The sequence below is a fragment of the Micromesistius poutassou genome (assembly GCF_964030765.1).
Source record: "Micromesistius poutassou genome assembly, chromosome: 6".
Taxonomy (NCBI): Eukaryota; Metazoa; Chordata; class Actinopteri; order Gadiformes; family Gadidae; genus Micromesistius; species Micromesistius poutassou.
In genome coordinates this window covers 429,954-449,969 of record NC_140276.1, presented here as the reverse complement: position 1 = coordinate 449,969, position 20,016 = coordinate 429,954, and the positions used below count along the sequence as shown (strand labels likewise).

At 47.9% G+C, this 20,016-nt stretch overlaps 1 protein-coding gene across 1 annotated transcript in view; it reads right to left on the bottom strand.

Annotated features, from left to right (window-relative positions):
• The window catches only part of diaph2 (diaphanous-related formin 2), a 287,889-nt gene that overhangs the window by 17,231 nt on the left and 250,642 nt on the right, over positions 1 to 20,016 (bottom strand). The window contains exons 18-19 of the mRNA XM_084469060.1: positions 688 to 1,123; positions 327 to 587 (exon numbers count right to left, since the gene is read on the bottom strand). Of these exons, the coding sequence (XP_084325186.1) occupies positions 327 to 587; positions 688 to 1,123 (697 nt within the window). The remainder of the gene's footprint in view (positions 1 to 326; positions 588 to 687; positions 1,124 to 20,016) is intronic.

The window sequence follows — 20,016 nt, the reverse complement described above, 5'->3', positions numbered from 1 at the left end:
TACATTATAAATCCCTGAACTGCAGCTCTCTTTCCTTCATGAGCAAATTGTGTCGGTGAAACACAGAATGCAAAGAAACTGAACTAAACTCACCGGCTGTCTCAATTAACAACGACGACGACGACGATAATGAAACCCCACATGAATAAAACACTGACGAAAGAAACGACCGCTCATCGTGCGACGCCCAAACAAACAAACCGCCGCCTAAAGGGGCGCGCACGACCACCGAACGGAACAACACCAATCAAATCAACGGGGAGACAGACGTCGACCCGGCAGGCGTGTGTGTACCACCACACACGCCTCAGGTGGCCCCCGCCGACCCACACTGAGCACGCTGTCACACCCGGCAGGCCCCTGTAGCCTGGGCCCTGGCCCCCGCCGCTGGAGGTACAGCGACGCTGTCACACCCACCAGGCCCCTGTAGCCTGGGCCCTGGCCCCCCCGCCGCTGGGGGTACAGCGACGCTGTCACACCCACCAGGCCCCTGTAGCCTGGGCCCTGGCCCCCCGCCGCTGCTGGGGGTACAGCGACGCTGTCACACCCACCAGGCCGCCGGTAGCCTGGGCCCTGGCCCCCCGCCGCTGGAGGTACAGCGACGCTGTCACACCCACCAGGCCGCCTGTAGCCTGGGCCCTGGCCCCCCCGCCGCCGCTGGGGGTACAGCGACGCTGTCACACCCACCAGGCCGCCGGTAGCCTGGGCCCTGGCCCCCCCGCCGCCGCTGGGGGTACAGCGACGCTGTCACACCCACCAGGCCGCCGGTAGCCTGGGCCCTGGGCCCTGGCCCCCCCGCCGCTGGAGGTACAGCGACGCTGTCACACCCACCAGGCCGCCGGTAGCCTGGGCCCTGGCCCCCCGCCGCCGCTGGAGGTACAGCGACGCTGTCACACCCGGCAGGCCGCCGGTAGCCTGGGCCCTGGCCCCCCGCCGCCGCTGGAGGTACAGCGACGCTGTCACACCGGCCAGGCCGCCGGTAGCCTGGGCCCTGGCCCCCCCGCCGCTGGAGGTACAGCGACGCTGTCACACCCACCAGGCCGCCTGTAGCCTGGGCCCTGGCCCCCCGCCGCTGGAGGTACAGCTCTGTCCACCGGAAAAACAACCAGACAGACGACAGCGTCTGTGGCGACAACCAGGGTCGGATGAACACGGGGATCTGTTGGGGGGGGGGGGGACTCAGACAGACACCGTCCTCCCGGGGGGGGGCGTACCCTGCCCTCACGCCGGGCCACGCTACGACAGGCCCCTCACGCAACTGGCTCTGGGTCAGTGACACACACACAGACACACACTGGCGTCCCACGAGTACGTGGCGGCGTGTGTACATAAACACGTGGAGTACAGCCGAGCGGGGCCTGCTGACGAAGGCCCGGGCCGCCAGCGCCAGCGCCTGGTCACCTTGCTGTGAGACGAATGGCTTCTGCGCTGTCCTCCATCATTTTAATCATTCCGATGGAAAGAGGCCTCTTCCCCCCCCCCCCCCCCCGCTATAATTCTGCCTCAAAGCTATCGCTTATACACACCACACACACACACACACACACACACACACACACACACACACACACACACACACACACACACACACACACACACACACACACACACACCAGACACACACACACACAGACTGGTGCCATCACTGCTCTGATGCACAACGCACACACACACACACACACACCAGACACACACACACACACAGACTGGTGCCATCGCTGCTCTGATGCACAATGCACACACACACACACACACACACACCAGACACACACACACACACACACACACACACACACACACCAGACACACACACACACACACACACACCAGACACACACACACACACACACACACACACACACACACACACACACACACACACAGACTGGTGCCATCGCTGCTCTGATGCACAACACACACACATACACACCAGACACACACACACACACACACACACACACTGGTGCCATTGCTGTCAAGCCCTGAAGCACAACACACACACACACACACACACAAATACACATGGATGAGCACGCACACAAACACACAAACGTAAACACACACAGACACGCACACACACACACACACACACACACTTAATCACACACACAAACATAATCCAACCCCCCCTCCCCCTCCCCCGAACCACAAACACACACACACACACACACAAACATAATCCTCCACACACATACACAAACGCGCACACACACACACGCGCAGCGGTGGCTGTCATTTAAACGCCGTGGAGGAACTCGTTATTCCAGGTCCTCTGGGTTTGCGAGAGAGTTTTCTTTGTGCAATTTGAGATCATAATTGTCATTCCCAAAATAAAACTCAAAGTCTCTGGTGACTGTTTATAATTTCGAGCACTTTAAACATAATACAATCTTCAGCAAGACAAACTGGCGTTTGTATTACTAATCTTATTGTACGATATCAGATTCCTCTGTCTGTTCTATATCGGAGTGTGTTTATATATATATATATAAAAACACGATCACTTCTTTGGAGCCAACCTTAGAAGAAACAGAAGACATGTAAATCCGTTGGTTCTACACCAGCCACCGTCATACCAAACCTGGATGACAACGAGGAAAACACAACAAAATAAAAATGATTTTGTAGTAGGAGAGAGGGGTGAAAAATAAAAAGAGTGTTTTGACCTTGTTCTGAGCCTCAGGTAGCCCGCAAGACCCCGGCCTGGGTATTCCAAACTTCAGGTCCATTAAATGATCAACCAGCTGCCTTTTACTGCTCAGACAGGCCCCAACCGAGCGAGGACAAACTGGTCAATCCCTGCTCTCTAATGACACTACACTCTCCGTATTGTCACCGCATCAAATCCCCACTCCACCGGAAAAACACCCATTGGGAACTGGTCCGAAAAACAAGCTTTTCTGTGTCTTTGATTTGGAAGCTAAATCAGTCATGTTGTTGCTGTTTACTTGACGTCATCTTCTCCCTGTAGAGTCTCTCAAACCCAGAAAGGCAACTGGATGCACCCAAAAGTTCTTTATTGTTCCATGTTAAGAAGGTAAGATGAAACAAGGTAAAGTAGTAATTTATTTATCCGGGAATAGAATTTCGGGTGATGACCTTTCTTGCTCAAGAATAAAGTTAACAAAGTAAACATAGTACTTTAAAGCAGGACAGAGAACTCTACTTCTGCAGGTACCGGGTGGTCTCTTGGTCTCTCCGTAGGTCGTCGAGGGTGATCGGACCAAATTGAATTGGGCTGTGCTAAAAATAACCCCCATCATCACAGCTCCGAATGTGTTTCTTAACACCTGCGCCAGCTCCTCTGGGCCCTGCCAGCCGCTACAGCTGGACACGGCCATCTCCATGTATAGCAATGTGTTAACCGCTAATTGCCGTCACACACCCATGTGTTGCGGTGTGCACCCTAGGGACGCCAGTGTGTGTGGGCACGCGTGTGCGCGTGTTTGTATCAGTGTGTGTGTGTCAAAACAAATTGAGGGAGCATTTTGATAGCGCCGTGAAGAAATTCAAAGTCAATCTAGTTCGAAACGCGGAGGAACGTCACCGACGAGTACAGTAACGAGACGGCGGAGGGCTAGTTCAGGATTTCAGCTGAGGTAAATAAATAAAAACGTCAGCGACGCGTAGAGCGGCCGTCTCCACGCTCCGTCACTCAAGGAATTCATAGAAGGCATGCTGAGACACCAACACACACGCCGGGCCCCGGAGATCTGGGACAGTGTTCCCGGGCCAGGGAGGAACGCTGCAGAGCAAGGAGGCAGAAAGCCCTCGGATCAACGCTAAGTCTCAATCACTGAAAGTCAATTCAAGGTCAGCTGGTGGTTCAGCCGTTCAGTGTGTCTCACACATCCCTGTCCGTGTTAACTGGCAGGGGCTTAGGCCCATCGTATCTGTGGGTGTGTGGGTGTGTGCGTCTGTGTGTGTGTGTGTGTGTGTGTGTGTGTGTAAGAGAGAATGAGAGAGATGGAGAAAAAGAGAAAGATAAAGCAATAGATAGGAGAGAGAGCGAGGAAGAGAGAGAGAAAGATAAATAGAAAATGGGAGCAAGCGTGAGGGATAAAGAGAGAGAGAGAGAGAGAGAGAGAGAGAGAGAGAGAGAGAGAGAGAGAGAGAGAGCAAGGGAGAGAAAGCATGTGTTTGAGAGCAGGAGGTCATGCGTGTCTGCGGGCATGTGTGTTTTCGCGTGTGTGTGTGTGTGTGTGTGTGTGTGTGTGTGTGTGTGTGTGTGTGTGTGTGTGTGTGTGTGTGTGTGTGTGTGTGTGTCACATGCAGCTTTCCCCATGCAGTGACACAGTGAAAGCTATCTCTGGTCTCCTGTAATAACATGGGTGCCAGGGCCCCTCATCAGAGCCGCCCGTCTCCGGCGAGGTCGCCCTCTGTAACCGCTCCACTAATTGGAGGTTAATCTTCAAATGGGAGCAGTAGAAGGGTGCGGGGGCCGCGGTGACTCTCTGTACATTAGCGCGGTCAGGGGGAGTGGGGGGGGGGGGGGGGGCGGCCATCAGGACATAATTGTGGAGGGCCGTGCCTTCCATGACAAAACAGCGGTTTTGTCTAACGACGGGGCTAACGAGAGTTTCAACCGGAGTGCGTGTCATCATGTGAGACTGTTTGCCGTCGTTCCGGCGCTATTAGGGCCGCGCTGCACACATGACAACGCGCCACTGTACGCACGGCGGCGCGTCGCCGCTCCGAGCTGAAGCGCCCTATCTCCGTGCACCAGACGCATCGACGGAGCGGGGCCAGGAGGCGATTGGGCATAATTACTAATTTACAGCCAGCGATCGCAGTGATTGCCTAAACCGATCGAGCGACAGAGAGAACAGGAGTCATCTATTGATCGGGGGTATTGACCAAACAGTCAATTATTGCCTGGGTTTATTTATAGAGAAGGCCAGGGGTGGGGGTGGGGGTGGGGGTGGGGGTGGGGGTGGGGGGGCCCGCTGGCTCACGGGAACGGGGGAGAATAGTACGAGTGGGTTAGCTAGTGAGTGAGTTAGCGAGGAGAGTCAAGCGTTCTGGGAGTATGCGTGACACGTAACAATTAAACAGTGTGGTGTTACGCTCCAGTCAGCTCGCACTGCGCAACTTTAAGAAACTATCTCACAAAAGTCCACACATTCCACCACAGTGTTGTGACACTTTGGACTAAGGAGTGAATGGCAGTGGCAGAAAAAAAAAAAAAACACCAACGAAGAAAAGATACACATTTGAAATGTGACACGCAAAAACAAAGCCTGTCGGAGACAAAGTCGCAGAGCGAGAGGAGAACCAAGAACCACATGTGGCCACAGTAGATAGACGGAACGGAGAGAGAGAGAGAGAGAGAGAGAGAGAGAGAGAGAGAGAGAGAGTCACACACACACAGAAAGAGAAATATAGAGGGAGAACGAGATAGAGAGAGAAAATGAGAGAGGGGGAGAGAGAGAGACACACACACATACAGACACAGAGAGAGAGAAAGAGAGAGAGAGAGAGAGAGAGAGAGAGAGGGGAGTGACAGTGCTGAGCGAGAGATGGAGAGCAGCGAGGGGAAATGGCTGGTTCTCTCCACACGCCTGTGTCCCACAGACACGCAGCCCGCTGTGGTGGGGGGAGGGGGGGGGGGGGTGGGGACAGCGCGTTATCAGCAGCACACTCCCCCTCCCACCCCCCCCCCGTGTGATTGATGAGCCTCATTTTGCCAATTAATGGAGAATCCCCCGTTGAATAGCATCAGATTGCCGTTTGTAACTGTTAGTGTTCCTGACTGTCACAGATTCATTTTAATTAGAGAAGTCTTCTTCGACCCCCCGCTCCTCCGCCCCCCCCCCCCTCCCCCCCTCCCCTGGCACCCGCTTCTCCGGCGGCGTGTCGCCATCGTCCGCGGCGACGTGGCGGGGAAATGGCGTCCGACCGCCACGCTCGGTGGCGTGATTAGTTAATTAGCAAAATATACCATGAAAACAGTTGACGGCCGAATCACGGGCTGAGGCCTCGGCTGTAATCAGACGGACGCCCGCTGCACAGCTCGCGTGGCTTATGGAGCAGGAGGCATCCCGCGCTCTTCCTTTATATCACCAAGGCCCCTAATTGTGGCAAAAGCTGATTGAGAGAGAGAGAGAGAGAGAGAGAGAGAGAGAGAGAGAGAGAGAGAGAGAGAGAGAGAGAGAGAGAGAGAGAGAGAGAGCAATGAGCCTAGCCTAGCCTAGCAGAACGAGCAGCGGCTTCCTAGACAGCGAGGGAAGAGTGTTGTGGAGAACAACAGCAGCGGTGCTTTCATTTGATTTACATCGTGGAAGGGGACAGAGCGGGTTCATTTGGTACATTTGGTAAGTTTGGCTAATGATACGCGAGCCTTTTCATCAGGAATCACTCCCTAGCGCCTCGGCTACTGCCCTGTAGCACTTATTTGCAATGAAACCGAATAAATGGTGCCGGTAGTTCATATTATGTGGTCTGCAGAGGAATAAATGTCAGCAATTGCATAAATTTCTCCTCTGTACAGCAGCGAGCAAAATTAAAAACATGTTATCTGATACATAAAAATCTAAATTCCTGCCGTATGAGTTGCATTAGAATTAATGGGTGTGCGCTTTTCCTCTGCGTGGTAATTGTGTACGCGCCATTAGGAGGAATAACCACGGACACTAACGAGGTGTTAACGATGGCTTTGTCCACCACGCGTCTCCGTTATGGAGGACCGGCGGGCTGCTCCAGTGCAGTGCAGCCTCGTCGTGGCCCCTGCCAGCGTCGACGAGAAGCGACGGCGCTTTTGCCTCCGAAAAAAAAAAAAAAAACGCACAACTGGCGAGTTTGTGTTTCCACCGCTTGCACTTAGAACGGAATAATTCCCCTCAACGGGGGCCCGCCAGTCAACGGCAGTCTCTGGGATTTCATTAAAACATCAAATGAAAGTGAAATCATGAGCCATGACGGGCAGAGAGTGAGGTTTGCTAAGCAGAGGAGCGTGCCCGGTGTCTCGCGCGGGATTAGCACTCGGCAACAAGTGCTCGGGGGGGGGCTCTGCATCAAACCCAGGAGCCCATGACAAATGAGGGCGAGGGGGCCCTCTGTCTATTACCCCGCGCTAAGCCCGGGCCTTTTGGGAAAGTAATGAGGTGCAGATTGGAGCTGTTGCTGGCTCCTCAGCACCCGGCGTCTGGAATAATCAGGGGGAGGCCGGTGGGCACGGTTATACGGGCTAGGAGATGAAGCTATGAGGCTAGGCTAGGAGATGATGCTATAAGGCCAGGCTAGGAGATGATGCTATAAGGCTAGGCTAGGAGATGATGCTATAAGGCTAGGCTAGGAGATGATGCTATAAGGCTAGGCTAGGAGATGATGCTATAAGGCTAGGCTAGGAGATGATGCTATAAGGCTAGGCTAGGAGATGATGCTATAAGGCTAGGCTAGGAGATGATGCTATAAGGCCAGGCTAGGAGATGATGCTATAAGGCCAGGCTAGGAGATGATGCTATAAGGCTAGGCTAGGAGATGATGCTATAAGGCCAGGCTAGGAGATGATGCTATAAGGCCAGGCTAGGAGATGATGCTATAAGGCTAGGCTAGGAGATGATGCTATAAGGCTAGGCTAGGAGATGATGCTATGAGGCTAGGCTAGGAGATGATGCTATAAGGCCATGCTAGGAGATGATGCTATAAGGCTAGGCTAGGAGATGATGCTATAAGGCCATGCTAGGAGATGATGCTATAAGGCTAGGCTAGGAGATGATGCTATGAGGCTAGGCTAGGAGATGATGCTATAAGGATATGCTAGGATAATATGCTGTAAGGCCATGCTAGGAGATTATGCTATAAGGCCATGCTACGATGCTATGCTATGAGTAAATGCTATGAAACCATGCTAAACAGACAAACACTAAAACAAACAAATAAACAAACGAGATAATGTAGTGTTGTGACCTTCGGTCACAGCACTACATTGTGTTTGTGTAAATGTCCCTTTGTTGTTTAGGAGAGTTGATAGGGTGATTGGTTAAATGTGTGTGTGTGGTTAGGTTTGAGGAGCAGAAGGGGCCCACACCTTGGTGGCCTCTTCCTGCTCAGCCCCACACGTGTTCTGTGTTCATGTGAGTCTTTTCCCTCCGAAGAGTCCCTTTTGTTCGGTTCAATTTCAAATCAATGACTATTATTTTGCACCTGTTTGGATGAATACATTCGCGGGGGGGCTGAGCAGGAGGGGCAAACACAGGTGCGTGACTGGCCGGTCCCCCTAGGCCCGACCGACCTCACATCGTTTCTCCGTCCAAAACTGTGGCCTTCAACCGACCACGGCCTCCTTCAGACCCTGTTCATCAGCGCAGCAGCAGCAGGCGTCTGCTCAGAAATAAGTGGGTGGGTCAGGAGACAGCAGGCCTGACATCCCACAGTACACAGTTCCCCGAGGAGACCCACTCCTCGCCAAGCCATACCGAGGCTAGGATACCCAGAGACACTGTTTACCTGAAACCAACTGTTTCCCAGAAAAAAAAAAAATGATATTCTAGGCAGTTAACTCCCCTCTGCCTGCCCCCCCCATCTCCCCCCTCTCCCCCCCACATTCCCCTGCCCCACCCTGTCAACTCGTGGGGAGTCACAGGGCCAGGCAGCCTGTCTGCAGAGTGTACTCCGCTGGCTAATAGAGCTGCCACATCAGGGCCCCCGTGTCACAGCCTAACAAGATAGTGATTGGGCGACTTGGAGGAAATCCACTTGTATAATGACCGGGGGGCATTGAGATGCTCCTGTCCGCCGGCAGAGTCCCCGGCGATGGGCATGGCGGAGACGGTCGTCATGGGATTTGCGTTGTCACACTAAGCAGTACATGTGTCCCCTCCTCCTCACGCCCCCGTCCCAAGACTTCTGGGAAAATAATAAATAAATGTGTCAGTTGTGTCGAGCATTTTCATTGGTGGTTGAGGTTGATTGCTGATGTTTTGCGTGCTTCAAGTGTCACAGAACATCGTTTGGATGGTCGATGACTCCATTGTACACACCAGCACATCCATGTGGAAGAGAAAGAGGTGGAAACCATGGATCTAAAATAGGAGAGGCTCATTATGTTTGATACAATCTCGCTCAATGCTCGATGTTCAAAGCGATGCTCATGAATCTGTAAATATCTAAGTACAGCAAAAACATAACCTTATAGTAGGTTATGTTTTGAAGAAAAAAGAAAGGTGAAAAATGGAACATGTTCAATGTACTTTGGACATTGTTACTCCTTTTAGATGCATTTCTCTGCCCGTCAGAGTCAAGGTGCATTCTAATTCTTTACAACTGCTTCTTTCCACACACATTCACGCAGTACATTTCTTTTTTTCTCTACTAATGGCACCGTGTTGCATCCATTCCCTTCATATCAGAGGGATCCATTGTAGCACTGGAACCCCAAGGATAAAGTCTCTTTATGATGCGTTTCAAAGGTTTCTGTCTGCTTTTACTCCATGTATATTGAAGCACTATAAGTTTGAGGGTTCACACTCACGCTTTTAATGTTTATCTCTGAAGCCCTTGGAAACTCTACCTGATCTTGGAATGCTATGTATAGCGTTCCCCTTAATTAAAGCTGGCTTGGCCAACTCTATCATTAAGTCCCACACAGGAGCAGGTGTCACCAAATTGCAAAGGTTGAACTCCGGGTAAATATGGTTTTGATTACCTGCACTCAGCCACACAGCCAACGCGTCCTTGTCACACAGATACACACACTCACCTCCCCTCCACAGATCAAGACCATTATGTTAATTAGCATACGCTAAATAATATCAGAAGCAACACATGGGCAGGATTCATTCATTTTTTTGGGCAAGACAGCCACGCGCACGCGCGAGCGCACACGCGCACACACACACACACACACACACACACACACACACACACACACACACACACACACAAAGCCTTTCAATTGCTTTGTTTGTATGCAGATATTCCCCCTCCCCTTGATAAATATTTGGACATTTATTGTCATTTCACAGATGCTGTTCAGTTAGACAGACACGGATTGACAAATTAATTAAAAACTTCACATTCCTAAGTGGCATCTGCAAGATAAGAGCAAACAATAATTTATTATGGTTGCAATTTTTAATAGCCTATCCTTCGACCAAAACCGAGACTGGATACACAGGGCAGTGCGTGAGATGTGACCGCAGAGAGCAGCTAGGGAAAAGGGTCTGTTTATACCACCACTATTTATTTACTTTAGTTCACAGTGATTTCTCTGTAATTAAAAGGCTGCAGGGCTTATCTGTGCTACAATTAATTGGCTACACCGTTTACAGTGAATTTCATTAAAAGAAAACACTTAGAGTTAGGCACTGAGAATAAGATGAAGAGGGAGATTGGGAGAGAACTGTGTGTTTGTGTGTGTGTGTGTGTGTGTGTGTGTGTGTGTGTGTGTGTGGTTGGGGGACATCACACGGCACTTGAAAAGAATAACATAAAATAGAGGGAGGCCACTGAGAGTACCACCAACTAATTTGGCCAACTTTAATGTCAAGCACAAACATAAACAAATGAACGCATGCCCGCTGAACTAATTGACCTACTTCATGATCCACAAACAAACTAACAGTGTTATTCAACTGGTGGGTCACGACCCTACAGCTGGTTGGGGACTTGTTCTGAATGGGTCGCGGAGTGTGTGGTCAAACTAAAAATAAAAAAATATATATATATGCACATTTTTAAAATATTTACAAAAATGGTTATTCTTCGATTTTTTTATTGCTACAGTTAACCCTTTGGACATGTAGGAACAAGACGTGCGATCGAGAGTCTCCTGAGAATTTGACCATAACTACCTTAAACCTCCTATATACACAAACTTGCATCGAAGAAATAGTTTCATAAGTTTATTTTTTTCATTTGCAGCATTTTTTTTTTGGGTTGCTGGAAAATGCCGAAGAAAGATTCAGAGACAAAGAAGCCCAGCCTGACATTAAGTGGCAAAGTAGCCAACATGGCGACCGCTGCTAACGACCTTGCAGTGATGTTGGCGACAGAAATGGAAAAACAACGCAAACATCTCAAAGAGGACATGGCGGGTTTGATTAAAACATCTCTAGCACCTATCCAGGCATCTATATCTATATCTATTTCTACAAGATGGTCGACACACTCGGAAGGAGGGTCGCTGCGGTGGAGACCACAGCAGGCGATAACTTTGATGCCCTGTTTAAGGCTGAGAAAGTTATCGCCGAAATGCAAATACTGAATGCTACGCTGGTCGATCGCGTTGATGACCTGGAGAACCGGTCTAGGAGAGTGCATCTTCGTATTATTAATGTGCCTGAGGATAGCGAAACCAAAGGGGACTCAGACATGGTTTCATTTGTCTCCACACTTTTGAAGGACAACATGGGGAGCCTATTCACTTCACCGCCCGAACTGGAACGCGCACATCGGACTTTGGCACAGAAACCTAAAAAGGGCCCGTCGCCCGGACCCAGCATCGTCGCCTTCCACAGATTTTAAGAGCCTGAGTGAGCTCTGCGTTGGGCAAGACAGAACGACATAATGTACGAGGGAAATACCCTGGGGTTTTACCCGCTAATCTCTCCAAGAAGCGTGCAGCCTTCAAGAACGTCAAAGCGGCTCTCTAGCGGAAGGGAATTCAGTTCAGCCTACTCTACCCTGCGCGTTTCCGCGTGTCCTATGGAGGGGAAACATTGATGTTTGAGACACCAGCAGATGCTGAGACCTTCTACTCCCAAAAAGTTGAGAGGAACCTCAACATTCCGGCTTCTTCCGAACAGGAGGATTAATGCAACATCCATTCATCAGCAATGGAAATGATCTCGCATAAGGACTGCAGAGCTATAGGCTCCACTTTAGGGTATGTCGTGGACTGTTAAGGCATGTTTCACTGGACCTTTGTTTTTGGTTAGTTAAATTTAAGCTTGTCTTTTTTTTGTTTCATGTTATTCATGAACATAAGTACTTTGGAATTATAGGATTTTTTTTGTTTCCTCGTCATTCATTTTGCTAGAACTCAGGGGCTCTCTAGAGAGCAAGGTTGTTGAAAAGAAATGCACGTTTTTGGAAGCGCTTAGAGTTAGGAGTGAGCCTGCAGTCTGCTCTTGTTCTAGAAGCAGACATAGGAGGGATGAGGGTGGGGAGGGGACCAATTTCTAAGACAACTGATCGTTTATTTTGTACTGAATGGGGATTGTATACTGCTAAATGGGATTTTGATTTGTTTTGTATGATAATGTTTCTAGAGGTTATTGACAAATTATAAAAAAATATGTCTTATGATATAAATAATGTCAGGGCTGAAGTAGGTGCAACACCAACTCGTTTTATTACTTGGAATGTAAAAGGAATGGATGGGCCAAATAAGAGAGCAAAGATATTTTCCCACTTAAAGAAATTAAATGCAGAAATAATATTTTTGCAAGAAACACATTTGAAAATAGCAGACCAAGTAAGGCTTAGGAAGAACTTGGTTGGACAGAGTTTACATACTAACTACATTCGCACTAAAGCACAGGGGGCAGCGATCTTAATTCATAAAAAAAAGTATTGTTTACACCATCCCAAACAATCTCAGACCCCCAAGGACAATTTGTAATAGTATCAGGGTCACTCTTTAACACTCCAGTAGTACTAGCAAGCATATATGCCCCAAACTGGGATGATGTCAACTTCGTAAATAAACTTACTTCTCTCATTCCGAATTTGAATTCACATAGGCTAATTCTTGCTGGAGACTTTAACACTGTAATAGATCCAGGCATGGATCGCTCCAACCCTAAGACTTCAGCACGCTCCAAAATGTCTCAAGCTATTAGTGAATTTGCAGATAAGACTGGTTGTGTTGATCCATGGAGGTTCTTTTATACACATAAAAAGGAATTCTCCTATTTTTTGCACATTCACCATACATATAGTAGGATATATATATATATATAGATTTTTTTTTTTATTGATAAAACACTTCTTCCTGCTGTAAAAAAAAGGCAGATTACTCTGCTATTGTTGTGTCAGATCATGCACCAGTGTTTCTTGACCTTTTATTTGCTCAAAATCTGACACAGCGTAGCGCCTGGAGATTAAATACAACCCTACTGACAGATAGTCACTTTTGCAATCTCATATCAAAGGCAATGCATGATTTTATGCTATTTAACAAGTCAGACTCCATATCTCCATCTACTCTATGGGAGACGCTTAAAGTTGTTATAAGAGGGGAGATTATATCATACACTATTTCACGCAATAAAGAGAGAAAGCAGAAGGAACAAGAACTCATTGCGTCAATTAGAAGCATAGACCGGAAATATTCCACCACCCCAACTCCAGAGTTATATAAAGAGAGAGTTGCACTGAAATCTCTATATGATTTATTATCAACAGAAATAATTGAAAAACACCTGTTGTGGTCAAAAGGTCATTATTATGAACATAGGGAGAAAGCAGGCCGTCTTCTGGCCTATCTGCTGAAATGTAATTAAGGTCACCAATTGAAATTAATAATACTTTTAAAGAATTGTACTCAGAACTATATACATCTACATCCCCACATGATAACTCAAACATGACAACTTTCTTGGATAGAATAGATATACCTAATATACATGTGGCTGCTAAAGACAACCTTGATAAGCCCATACATCTGCAGGAGATTGTTGATTCCATTCAGAAAATGCAAAGTGGTAAATCACCAGGGCCTGATGGCTATCCTGTGGAGTTCTACAAAAAATTCTCTTCTCAACTTGCTCCTATCCTACTTGAAATGTTTAATCATTATTTTAATCAGAATCCTTTACCTCTGACTGAGGCATCCATCTCACTTCTTTTAAAGCCAGGCAAGGATCCACTTGATTGTGGGTCCTACCGACCTATATACTTGTTAAACGCAGATGTCAAGATTTTAGCTAAACTTCTTGCTTCAAGATTAGATAGTGTAATATCCCAAATCATCTCAATGGAGCAAACCGGATTCATGAGAGGCCGTCACTCCTTCACAAATATACGCAAACTCTTAAATGTTATACATTCTTCAGCATCCAGGGAGACACCTGAAGTTGTTGTCTCCCTGGATGCTGAAAAAGCATTTGATAGAGATGAGTGGTGTTATTTATTTTCTGCCTTGGAGAGATTTGGTTTTGGCTTAGATTTTATTTATTGGATCCGCTTATTTTATACCGCTCCTAAAGCATCAGTAATTACAAACAAATTATCTTGCCATGTATTTTCTCTGTCAGGGATGTCCCCTCAGCCCTTTGCTATTTGCACTAGCTATTGAGCCGCTATCAAAGTTCAGAACGGCCCCCGACATCGTTGGGATCCGTAGGATGGGAGCAGAGGACCGGGTTTCTTTATATGCAGATGACCTGCTGCTTTATATTTCAGATCCAGTGTCATACGTTCCTGATATTGTTAATATCCTAAATTACTTTGGGCTTTTCTCAGGGTACAAATTGAACCTTTCCAAAAGTGAATGCTTTCCAATCAATAATCTAGCCCTTCAGATATCAGACAATAAACTCCCTTTCCGTATGTCAAAGACTGGCTTTAAATACTTAGGGATACAAGTCACCCGTGCTTTCTCTGATATTTATGAAAATAATTTCTTACTCTTTCTTACTTACTCAAATTGGAAGCAGATTTAAAGAGATGGTCTTTCCTTTATTTATCTCTTGCAGGTAGAGTTAATTGTATAAAGATGAACGTCTTACCTAGATTTTTGTATCTATTTCAGTGTCTCCCAGTCTTTTTGTCCAACTCTTTCTTCCAATCTTTAGGAAGAAAGAGTTTTGGAAAGACCTAGAGACCAGGATGGCCTAGCACTTCCCAATATGAAAAAAAAAATATTACTGGGTGTCCAATATACAAAAAGGCATACACTGGTATCAGGCTCCAGAACTGGATTGGTGCAAAATTTAGGCGAACTCTTGCACTTCTACCTCGCTTACTGTTTTAATTACGGCAAAATTACCATTCTCACCTTCCAAGTTCACATCAAGCCCAGTGGTAATTTCCACTCTTAAAATATGGGCACAATTCAGAAAAAAATTCAATCTTAAAGAATTCTCTGCATATAGCCCAATTTGCGACAACCACCTCTTCCCTGCAGCCAGGATCGACCACACCTTCACATTGTGGCGTAGGAATGGTCTAACTATATGCTACAACTTTTACATAGATGGTCTTTTTGGCACTTTTACCAATATTTCTGAAAATGTTGACCACTTACAGCGGTCAGACTTATTTAGATACTTTCAGGTGTGGAAATATCTGAAGCAGTCTGGGACTGCACTCAGGTTAGAGTTAATGAACATCATCCTGAGCCCGTCTCAGCCTGATACAGTTCAAGGTTTTTCATAGAATCTACTACACCAAAACCAAAAAAAGAAGGTCATGACATTGTGTAAGTGTGTTTACTGGCACATTTCTGAGAAAAATATAATCTTGGTTTGAGTTGTATAACATTGGGGACATTAATACATTATGACCATGATAATGTCTTATCATTGTGTGTGTGTGTGTGTGTGTGTGTGTGTGTGTGTGTGTGTGTGTGTGTGTGTGTGTGTGTGTGTGTGTGTGGTAGGCAGTGTGGGCTTTGGTAGAGAAAATATCCCTGGCTGCTTCTCCGTCTGCCAAACACACTTTAGAACGGGCATTCGAGCAGTGACCTGCTCAGATGCTCCAGTGCGCAGGTTGCAGACCAGGGACCTGGTATTCACACGGACAAAGAAGTGTCAAGGATGTTTGTGTCGTCTTTTCAGCCCTGGTTGAATAAAGTGTACCTGAGCTCCAAATGAGTTGACCCAGTGATCAGATGGGATGCATGTGAAGGCAGAGGAGCTCCGACGAACCTCGTGGATGATGCTCAAGGATGCGAGCGACGAGAGGAACACTCAGGGCTGCTCTGACATGGCCCCGGTAGGAAGCACAAAGCAGCGCACTGTAAGGCCACAGCGAAATGGATGAAACTAGAGAATGCATTTCCTGCAGAAAATGCAGTGACTGCCTTAGTGCAAAGTGAGGTTGAAAATGTGTTTTAGTAAAGCCACATGGTTTAATAGATCGCTTAATCAAGTGAAGGGATTTAAACAGAGTCTAAATGGAATAAATAATGTAAACATGCGTACCATTTAAAAAATGTAAAATGTTTGGAAACAAATAAACTGAAGAGTTAAACAAATAGCTAATGTGATCAAGTTTGAATACATTTGAGATAAAATATAGAATAGCTGAGCCTCGGAAGAACAATAGTTGAGCACTGCATGCAGCACTCACCTAACAAAAAACATCTCTCCCATGTCTGCAGTATTTATTTTGTAAGAGGAAAAAACAATGAGGGATTTGTTTCAGATTGTGAAATGCATATTTTATTATGTGTACTCATTACATGTCTGATGGAGGATGCTGAAATAAATCAATATATATATTTTCATCTATGAGAAAATCGATATACCGTAAATCCTCTAATATTGGCCTGTATTCCATTAGCGTCCGGGTCTCTAACATCGGCCGGTCTCGCTGTCGGCGGAGGTAAATAAAGGCCGGTCTCTAATATAAGCCGGGGCTATTATTAGAACCAATGTTTTTCTTTCAATCACCTCACTCTTGACTAGCACGTGAGACTTCAGCAGTGTTTGGAATAGCTCCATTTAAAAGAACGGCGTTAGATAACTTCATGGTAGCCAATCTGAGCCAGTGTTTTTACACACAAGCCAGGCCACACACACCACACACACACACCAAACAGATTTGAAGAAGCAGTAGAGTATGGCGGGTCCGGAGCAATCCGATGAAAAGTTGGCATTTTCAAGGTGGAGATATAAGCACTACTTCAAATTCATTGACATATATAAACTTTTTTTTGTAAGCATACCATATGTTATGGTAACTGTACTTTTTCAATAAATGAACCTAGTATTTTATAGGTTCAAATACACTAAATCTCTTTTTTATTCATTCTACTGTTAGTCTGTTCTGCTCAAATATAAATAGAGGCCTGCCTCTAATTCTGGCCTCCTTCCAATAAAGGCCTGGGCTGCGATGCGCGTGAGTAGAATATATTATATATATATATATTAGAGTAGCCTATATTAGAGGATTGACGGTACATGTCTGAGTTGGAGATCGTTAAGAGCTGAACACACGTTGGTTTTGCGGGGATCCGCCGACCCCCCTGATGGACAGAAGAAGCCCGCTCAGACACCAGCAGAGCCAGGGAGACGACATACTCAGACCCACCGGGACAGGAAAGGTGAAGCTAAATATCAGAGGATTGACTCCTGGTGTCGGGGGGGGACTAGGGGGAGATGTATGAGGGTCCGACCAGATATCCATCACACCTTACCGGGCTTGATCGATCAACGCCGGCCTCCCCCCCGACCAGAGATCCCAGCGCCATTAACATCCCAGTATGCAGAGCCCCCTGTGTGACCCCGCCTCTTACACCGTCCCCTGGCCCCCTCCCTCCTCCTCCTCCTCGGAGCCGTCACAGAGCCAGGGGGGGGAGGGAGAGGACACCGTCCCCTGGCCCCCTCCCTCCTCCTCCTCCTCCTCCTCGGAGCCGTCATGGAGCCAGGGGGGGAGGGAGAGGACACCGTCCCCTGGCCCCCTCCCTCCTCCTCCTCCTCCTCCTCGGAGCCGTCATGGAGCCAGGGGGGGAGGGAGAGGACACCGTCCCCTGGCCCCCTCCCTCCTCCTCCTCCTCCTCCTCGGAGCCGTCATGGAGCCAGGGGAGGGAGGGAGAGGACGGCCCTCCCTGGTGACTGACGGGTCCCAGGAGGATAGTTCGTCAGCCCGGCTGCGTTTGTGAGTGGCCATTACTGCTGATAGATATCTCTAAACTGCTGAACAAACACCACCCCCCCCCCCCACCACCCCTCACTCTCATTTGCATGCACTGCAATAATGCGAAGAGGAGAAATGTATTTGTAAAAGACTAATTAGATCCCCATCACACACACACAGCTTTTTTTTTCTTTTGTAAAGTCTAACATATTAAATGCAAAATGAAATATCAAATCAGAAATAAAACCCTGAGATGGGTTTGTTATTTTTTTGTGTACTCTTATCGCCCAGCAATATCTGAGCTTGTCGAAGTTTGCTGTGTAAATACATTCTGTTGCTGAATTTCTCGACTCAAACAAACCAGTTTCACTGATGCATTTAAAGTAGGTTTTTAAAAATACCACCAAAAATATATATTGATGAAGGTTGAATTAAAAGTTTTCTTACAGACGTAAAATAAAATAAGAACACTTATCAAAAGTTATTTTTCAGTTATTGTCACTGCAGAGTGCGTGTGGACGACGGCTGGCTGGAGCAGCCTCACCTGGCCCCGTTCAGACGGACTCTGGGGCTGGGTGAGGCTGCATAACCTGTTGTCCACTGAGCAGTCAACGTGCACAGGTTAAACCAGCCACCACACACACACACACACACTCAGGGAGAGATCTACGGCCTGGCAGCACGTTGCACGCCCTGCTGTGTATCATTAGACTCAACCTTGGCAATAAATAACCACAACCACCCTGTGTCCTTGTGGTGGAGGAGCCCGCTCAGAGCCATCAGGCAGGAGTGTGCCAGCCGCCTGGGTGGCTTGTGGCACGGACATCACTACAGTCACCTTGCTGGACCCTACTCCACCCCACTGCAATTCAGTCAAATGCTCCTCCCAAAACAAACACCTCACACGCTGCGTTGTCTGGGCAGTGTGCTCTTCTGTAGAGAAAAGATTCCTGGAAGCCTCCCCTTCTCTCTCTCCACAATCCACAAGAGTAGTGTGCGTGAACGACTTAAAGTCTGTTAAATAGACATAGAGAGACTGTTAGACAGGGAGTGAGAGCAACGCTCAGTTGAGTCAACGCCACACAGCGGCTCTCACTCGTTTCCATCATGGTTGCTCTGGCGTGACGTGGATGACTTTCTCCCTCCCCCCCCGTCCAATAGGAAACGTTTAGACAGGCCCGGGCTGGCCCTGGATCAGCCGGCTGCTCTGCGTCAGAATCAATGTGGAACGGAGAAAGCCAACAGCAAACAGGTGGAGGGTTGTTTGCGTCCGCGCCGTGAGCACACGCTCCACGGGGTGACGCGCAAGGCATGAAAAAAAGGGAATCTTACGGAGGAAAGCAACGAGAAAACAGGAAAAAACAAGCGACTGATCGATGATTCTGCTGTTTGCCTGGGCTTGATAAATCCATGGAGCGATTTTGTGAATTTGATTGAATGCACACACACATACACGCCAAACACACACAGGCACACAAACAGAGACACAGAAACAGACACACACAAACACACCAAACACACAGAGGCTCACACACACACACACACACACACACACACACACACACACACACACACACACACACACACACACACACACACACACACACACACACACACACACACACACAGGCAAACACACAGACACAGGAAAACACACACAGGCTTCAATGACAAACAAAAAATAAATAGTCAGAAATTAAGTCCTCTCTTTGGTGGAATTATAAACTTGGGCGGGCGTGGATCCACCACCTCGCGGTCTTGATTACACTCTGGATTGCACCGTTCCATTACCCACGGGGGGCTGGAAATACACGGAGAAGCCTCCAGGGAGCTAACCCAGGGCCCAGACGAGTGTGCACTTTGTAATTTTATTCTCTCCGATTCCTCATTGATTCCCCCTGCCACAGAGAGGAAAATTGAAAACAGCAGACCGAGTGATTCTGTCGCCTGCAAAAAAATAAATAAAATAAATAAATGGAGACGAATGGATGAGCGTCACATCCATCAGTCAGACACGACGGGGAAGACAGGACGGGTAACCAGCGCCTGAGACACGGCGTCAGAGGATCGACACTGGCGGGGAATTAACTACGGCGGAGACTTAACGGCGCTTGGAGACTTAACAGCGCTTGGAGACTTAACTACGTGTGAGATTTAACGCAGTTGGAGACCTAACAGAGGCCATTTTGCACAAAACTATTATCCACCTGCCGGCTTTTCTTTAAAGACAAGAGAACCCTACGTTTGGCAGATCTCTTCTGTGTTTTC